The sequence below is a fragment of the Pongo abelii genome, chromosome Y, assembly GCF_028885655.2.
Source record: "Pongo abelii isolate AG06213 chromosome Y, NHGRI_mPonAbe1-v2.0_pri, whole genome shotgun sequence".
NCBI classification, from domain to species: domain Eukaryota; kingdom Metazoa; phylum Chordata; class Mammalia; order Primates; family Hominidae; genus Pongo; species Pongo abelii.
The window spans coordinates 1,244,463-1,251,803 of NC_072009.2; the positions used below are offsets into that span (position 1 = coordinate 1,244,463).

Genomic DNA, 7,341 nt, shown 5'->3' on the forward strand with positions numbered 1-7,341 from the left:
TGGTATCTACCCCCCCCCTCTTCCCAGCTGGGACCCTCTGTGCCCCGGGGGTGCTGGGGAGGAGACAGCACCGCAGGCCAGGATAGTGGGCCAGCTACAGGGGCAGAGCGTGGCCCCACCTGCGTCCCACGGGCCCAGCGCCCATCTCCAGACCCCAGGCCGCCCTGTGGAGAGGTGTGCGGCCAGGCAGGAGGCCCTCTGCGTCCTGTTTATTGTTTTGCAGCAGGAGGCCCAACACAGAACATACTCGCCAATACTCGGCTGTGCAAAACAGGGGCTAGCGCTTAAGTACAAATGGGAAAACATGATTCTTTTGTTTTAAATAAATACTTAAAACACGACTTGGGTCCTACAAGCGTCTGGACTCTAGGTCTCAGTATTGGAGTGTCTCACCCACGGGCCCCACACAGGGACGCCACGGTTCCCTCCAACCCCGTGATCAAGACATGGAATCGGCTGCTGACGGTTGGATCGCAACGCGCCCCTTTTCTAGAGCCTTCCCCGGCCGTCTACAGGCAGGATGCGGCTGGGAGAAAGACAACTGGAATTTCTCGAAGGTCGATGGTCCGCACGGTTGACGATTCTACGTGGTTCTCTTGGTTCCCTTGGTGTGTGTGTGTGTGTGGAGGCGGCCGCGGCCCTTAGATCACCTTCTTGAGCTCGTCGTACAGGACCAGCACAAAGGCGCCCCCCATGCCTCGCAGGACGTTGGACCACGCACCCTTGAAGAAGGCCTTGCCCCCCTCGTCTCTGAAGATCTTCCTCCAACAGTCAACGGTGCCCGTGTACATGATGTCAGCTGCAACGACAGGGAGACAGGGTGACAGTGAGGGCCTCGCCACCAAGCTCTTCAAGACACGGACGCCACCTGCACCCACAAAGACGTTTCACAGAAATAACACCCCGGACGCCTGAGCCACAGTTCTGATTACAGGAGGGAAACCTGAGGCTCCCCCAGCTCAAGCCCTCCTCCTAAGCCACTGTCTCAGGGAGGGCTGGACACAGGACTTCAGGCCCCGCCCTGGGCGTCCCCCATCTCCACCCCTGGGGTCCATGCAGAGAGGGCAGGATCGAGGGTGTGGATGCAACCAGAGGTTCTAGGAGGCGGGGATTTAGAAACTGCTGCCTGGACCATGAAACCCCAGAAAGACCAGAAGCCCATCATTCAGGAAAATCCTTCCACACAGCCAGGTTACTTTCGGACACACTGCTGTCTCACACGCCCTGGAAGTGCCTCCTTTGATGGTTTCTGGCCTCCCACGGGCCCAGGCCAAGGAGCTCCTGGATCCCCTTCCCATTAGCAAGGGTCCCCCGCCACCCGAGCCCGCGCGGGTACCTCCTTTGCGCCCAGACTGCATCATCATCCGCCGCCGCACTGTGTCGAAGGGGTAGGACACCACGCCGGCCACGGCTGTCACGGTCTGCGCGATCATCCAGCTCACCACGATGTGCGTGTTCTTGGGGTCGGGGAGCATGCCTGCGGGGGAACGGCACGTCACCTTCTCCAGCGCCTGCACGGCCACCCGAGACCAGGGTCAGCCTCCAGTGTGTGCTCACGGCCACCTGAGCTGGTGCCGAGCTCTTCCAAGACCACCAGTGCCCCCTCCACGTGGCTGCTCAGTGCCAGCTGATGTTTACAACACCAAAGGTCAGGGCAGGGCCAGGAGGGGAAAAGTCCGCCTGCCACCTACAGGAGCCCAGCAAGACAGTCCCAGAGGCCGGGGTTAGGTCTGTTTGGGGAAGAGAATAGGGCCCTGACCTTCTAAAGGGTCACAGTTACTACGGGAGTTACACTGTGTCCTCAAGATGCACATAAGTCCCACCCCCACCCCAGGACCTCAGAATGCAACTATACTTGGATATAAGGTCTTTAAAGAGGTAAGACTGAAGGAGGTCAGTAGGGTGGGCCCTGATCCTATGACCCTAGTGTCCTTCTAAAAAGAGATGAGGACACAGACACACAGAGGGATGACCCTGTGAGGACACAGGGAGAAGATGGTGTCTCCAAGCCCAGGAGAGAGGCCTCAGGAGGAACCAGCCCTGCCCACACCTGGATCTCACACCTCCAACCTCCAGGACTGTGGGAGAATCACTGTCTGTTGTTTCTAAGCCACCCAGTCTATGGTATTCTGTGATAGCAGCCTGAAATAGACTAAGACACCTCATAAGAAGGGCAGATAAAGACACAGACACACACAGAGGAACGACCTCGTGAGGACACAGGGAGAAGACGGTGTCTACAAGCCCAGGAGAGAGGCCTCAGGAGGAACAAGCCTGCCCACACCTGGATCTCAGACTTCCAGACTCCAGGACTATGGAAGAATCAATGTCTGTTGTTTACAATCCACCCAGTCTATGGTATTGTGTGACAGCAGCCTCAAACGGAGTAAGACATCTCATCAGAAGAGGAGATGAGGACACAGACACACACAGAGGGACGACCCTGTGAGGACACAGGGAGAAGATGAAGTCTCCAAGCCCAGGAGAGAGGCCTCAGGAGGAACCAGCCCTGCCCACACCTGGATCTCAGACCTCCAGCCTCCAGGACTGTGGGAGAATCAATGTCTGTTGTTTACAATCCACCCAGTCTATGGTATTCTGTGATAGCAGCCTGAGATGGATTAAGACATCTCATAACAGGAGGAGATGAGGACACAGACACACACAGAGGGACGACCCTGTGAGGACACAAGGAGAAGACAGAGTCTACAAGCCCAAGAGACAGGCACTGGGAGGAACCAGCCCAGTCCACACTTGGATCTCAGACTTCCAGCCTCCAGGACTGTGGGAGAATCAATGCCTGTTGTTTGTAAGTCACCCAGTCTATGGTATTGTGTGATAGCAGCCTGAGATGGACTAAGACATCCCATAAGAAGAGGAGATGAGGACACAGACACACACAGAGGGATGACCCTGTGAGGGCACAGGGAGAAGACGGCGTCTCCAGGTCCAGGACAGAGCCCGCAGGAGGAACCAGCCCTACCCACACCCTATCTCGGACCTTCAGCCCACGGGACCCCGGGGGAGTGCCTGCGTGTTGAGCCCATCTGTGGGACTTTGCGACGGCAGCCACACGTACCCTTGGCCGTATCGTACACGCCGAAGTAGGCCGCCCGGTAGATGATGATACCCTGCACGGAGACGCTGAAGCCCTGGTACAGGCCCCGGATGCCGTCGGACTTGGTGATCTTCACCAGGCAGTCTCCCAGGCCTCGGAACTCGCGCTCTGTGCCTGACTTTCCCACGTCCGCTGCCAGGCGGGTTCTGGCGAAATCCAGTGGGTACACGAAGCAGAGGGAGGTCGCGCCGGCCGCACCGCCGGAGGCCAGGTTGCCCGCAAAGTACCTCCAGAACTGCGTGTGCTTGTCCACGCCCCCCAGGAAGATCTGCTTGTACTTATCCTTGAAGGCGAAGTTGAGGGCTTGAGTGGGGAAGTAGCGGATGACGTTGGCCAGGTTGCCCCTCCAGAAGGACAGCACGCCCTGCTCCTTGGGGATGCGGACAATGCAGTCCACGATGCCCTTGTACTGCTTGTCGGCGGCGATCTGCTTGCTGGCGTGCTGGACCTGGGGGACGCAGAGGGTGTTCAGACCGGACCCGGGGCCAACCACCCAGAAACATCCCAGCTACAGAGTGCATCCTTTTTTTTTTTTTTTTTGACACAAGTCATTCTTGTTTACCAAGCTGGAGGGCAATGGGGTGATCTCGGATCATTGCAAACTCCACCTCCCGAGTTCAAGCAATTCTCCTGCCTCAGCCTCCTGAGTAGCTGGCATTACAGGTGCCTGCCACCATGCCCGGCTAATTTACTTTTATCTTTAATAGAGATGGGGTTTCACCATGTTGGCCAGGTTGGTCTCGAACTCCTGACCACAGGTGATCCTCCTGCCCTGGCCTCCCAGAGTGCTGCAATTACAGGCATGAGCCACCATACCCAGCCAGAGGGCATCATCCTGTTTAGAAAACTAGCTTGTGGGCGTTACTAGTAAGTTGTCCTCATTTTCTTTGTTTCTTTTTTTTTTTGAGATGGAGTCTTGCTGTGTGCCCCAGGCTGGAGTGCAGTGCTGAGATCTCTGCTCACTGCGAGCTCCGCCTCCCAGGTTCACACCATTCTCCTGCCTCAGCCTCCCGAGTAGCTGGGACTACAGGCGCCCGCCACCACGCCCAGCTAACTTTTTTTATTTTTAGTAGAGACAGGGTTTCACCGTGTTAGCCAGGATGGTTTCCATCTCCTGACCTCATGATTCGCCCGCCTCAGCCTCCCAAAGTGCTGGGATTACAGGCGTGAGCCACCACGCCCGGCTCTTTCTTTTTTTAAAAAGACAAGGTCTCATGCTGCTACCCGGGTTTGAGTGTAGTGGTGCGATCTCACCTCACTGCAGCCTGCAACTCCCGGATTAAGCCATCCTCCCGCCTCAGTCTCCTGAGTACCCGGGTATACAGGTGCACAACCATTAAGCTCCGCTAAGTTTAAAAATTACTTTTAGAGATGGAGTCTTGCTACGATGACCAACCTGCTCTCAAACTCCTGAGCTCAGGTGATCCTCCCTGGGCCTCTCAAAGCGCTGGGACATTCCGCCCTGCTAAGTTTAAAAAAATTTTTTAAGCCGGGCACGGTGGCTCATGCCTGTAATCCCAGCACTTTGGGAGGCTGAGGTGGGCGGATCACGAGGTCAGGAGATGAAGAGCATCCTAACACGGTGAAACCCTGTCTCTACTAAAAATACAGAACATTAGCGGGGTGTGGTGGCGGGCGCCTGCTAGGGAGGCTGAGGCAGAATGGCGTGAACCCAGGAGGCGGAGGCTACAGTGAGCCGAGATCATGCCACTGCACTCCAGCCTGGGCGACAGGGAGAGACTCCATCTCAAAAAAAAAAAAAAAAAAGATTTTTTTAAGATGTGGGATCTTGCTAAGTTACTCTGGCTGGTCTCAAACTCCTGGGCTCAAACGATCCTCCCTGGGCCTCTCCAAGTGCTAGGACGCCCCGCCCTGCTAAGTTAAAAAATTTTCTTAGAGATGGGGTCTTGCTATGTTGCCCTGGCTGGTCTCAAACTCCTGAGCTCAGGCGATCCTTCCTGGGCCTCTCAAAGTGCGGGGACACCCCGCCTGCTAAGTTTTAAAAATTTTCTGAGAGATGGGGTCTTGCTATGTTGTCCTGGCTGGTCTCAAACTCCTGGGACACGCCACCCTGCTAGGTTTAAAAAATTATCTTAAAGATGCGGTCTTGCTGTGTTGCCCAGGCTGGTCTCAAACTCCTGAGCTCAAGCGATGCTCCCCGGGCCTCTCAATGCACTGGGACGTCCTGCTTTGTTAAGTTAAAATAATTTTCTTTTGAGGTGAGGTCTTGCTATGTTGCCCCGGCTGCTCTCAAACTCCTGGCCTCAAGCGATCCTCCCCGGGCCTCTCAGAAGCGCTGGGATCGCGGGCGTGACCTGTCTTTGCAGCCAAGCCTATTCATTCCCATCACCGAGCTGTCACTGGGAGTACAACGTTAGCAAGGACGTCCTGGCAGCAATGTTCCTAGTCATCATGGTACTTTCGACAAACCTCTCCCAAAAGACAAAAAATGCATTGCTCTGGATCAGAATTGCACAAATGAGCTAAGGGGGGTAAGAACCACCAATAACCATATCCTGGTTATTCCAGGACACCTGCGGGCAGGCTCGTTGCCCTATTGGCCTTAGAATTGCCCTTCACGGTGGAGGGGGCAAGAGCAGACGGCGGCCACGCATCCGCCGGAAGGGTTGCTCCCAGCCCGGGGGACCCGCAGGATTGAGCTCAAGGTCAAGGCCCGCCCGCCGCAGGGTCCGTCCATGGGCCCTGCTCATCGCGCATGCGCCCTCCAATCCGTGCCGCATTTCCCCCGCCCGCCGGGCCCAGTGCGCACGCGTAGACGTCGCCACGCCCTGCGGCAACGGACACGTGACGCGGCCCCCGGAAGCCGGCGGCGCGTGGACAAAGCGATCGCGGCCTTCCACTTCCGGCGCCCGCCTGCAAAGCTCTCCTGCCCACGTCCCCGCCCGGTCCGGCCACTCGGTTCCCGTCCCCTTGTCCCCGGAGCGGCCGCGCCCGCGTCCCCACCTGCAGCAGCAGCTTGACCCGCTCGATCGGAGCCACGGCCGTCTTGGAGATGGCGGCGGCGATGCCTCCGGCCAAGAAGTCCTTGGCGAATGAGATGGCCTGTTCCGTCATGGTGGCGGGGCGGGCAGCGGAACGGGCGGACAGCCGGAAAGCGGGCGCGGAGAGTGAATGGAGGGCGTCGTTGGTTCAGCCCTGCCGCCGCCGGGACCGAAAAGACGGAGCGGCCACCGCGCAGCCGCTAAGACGCCGACGCCACGCCCACTCTCCGCCCCCGCGTCTCCTCGCGCCGCGCCCATTGGCTGCGCCGCCCGGCCGCGCCCCGCCCCCGCCTGCGTGCCTCGCCTCTGAGGGCTGCCGGGAATCCCGCTGCGTCCCGCCCGGCACTCCAGCGAACCGCGCCCATTGGCTGCGCTCCCCGTAGACGCCCCGCCCCGCACCCCTAGGTATGCCGGGAGCCAGGCCCCGCCCATGCGCCGTAGGGGCCGCTGGGGGTTCCGCGGCAGCCTTGACCTTGTGAAGGTCACGCCGCTGCCAGTACCCGAGCGGGCGGGAGGGCGTCTGCAGAGTCAGAAGCCCACCCTGATGTCCCGTTCGCTCCGAGTGCGCCGTCCGCTTTCTCCCAGAGGCCGCGGCGACCCCGCCGGGATGCGCGACATGTGGTGCCCCGACCCCCGATCCTTGAGCCTTGACCTCCAGGCAGCTCCGACCTTTTCACACTCTCCGGGGTCGCGCGTCGGGACACCCCGGCCCCTGCCCGCGTGCACCCGGGGGGCCCCTCGCGAAGCCTGCGGCGGCTTCCACGTGGGCGCGGCTGAGTCCCGCTGCCGATCCGTGACCCCGCGCCGCCCTCCGCGTCCGGCCTAGGTGGGGGGCGGTCTCTGGGCCTCCGTTCTTTGACCGCGCGGTGCCCTCCGCGCTGGGGCTGGGGGTTCCCTGGGCCGCGCCCACCCGCCCGGGCTCCCCGATTTCCCCGTGTCTGCCCGGCGGGGGCTGCGGCCCGGGGTCCTCCTTCCCGACCTCCCAGTCCGCTCTTCCTCCCTCCCTCCCTCCCGCCTTTTCTCCCTCCCTCCCGCCTTTTCTCCCTCCCTCCCTCCCGCCTTTTCTCCCTCCCTCCCTCCCTCCCTCCCGCCTTTTCTCCCTCCCTCCCTCCCTCCCTCCCGCCTTTTCTCCCTCCCTCCCTCCCTCCCTCCCGCCTTTTCTCCCTCCCTCCCTCCCTCCCTCCCGCCTTTTCTCCCTCCCTCCCTCCCTCCCTCCCGCCT

At 59.8% G+C, this 7,341-nt stretch overlaps 1 protein-coding gene across 1 annotated transcript; it reads right to left on the reverse strand.

Annotated features, from left to right (window-relative positions):
- Positions 1-284: 284 nt before the first annotated feature.
- On the reverse strand, positions 285-6,387 carry SLC25A6 (solute carrier family 25 member 6). Its single transcript, XM_054545525.2, has 4 exons — positions 6,083-6,387; positions 3,080-3,566; positions 1,337-1,477; positions 285-799 (listed from the first exon to the last, which is right to left on the reverse strand). The coding sequence occupies exons 1-4, from the start codon at positions 6,191-6,193 to the stop codon at positions 642-644; spliced, it is 897 nt and encodes a 298-aa protein (XP_054401500.1). The 5' UTR covers positions 6,194-6,387; the 3' UTR covers positions 285-641.
- Between the last annotated feature and the right edge of the window lie 954 nt (positions 6,388-7,341).

Excerpts from the sequence above, each read along its gene's own strand:
- SLC25A6 (XM_054545525.2), bottom strand. The coding sequence starts at position 6,193 with ATGACGGAACAGGCCATCTCATTCGCCAAGGACTTCTTGGCCGGAGGC. Across the intron at positions 3,567-6,082 it reads GGGTCAAGCTGCTGCTGCAG|GTCCAGCACGCCAGCAAGCA; the intron begins GTGGGGACGCGG and ends TGCGTCCCCCAG. Across the intron at positions 1,478-3,079 it reads CGTGTACGATACGGCCAAGG|GCATGCTCCCCGACCCCAAG; the intron begins GTACGTGTGGCT and ends GTTCCCCCGCAG.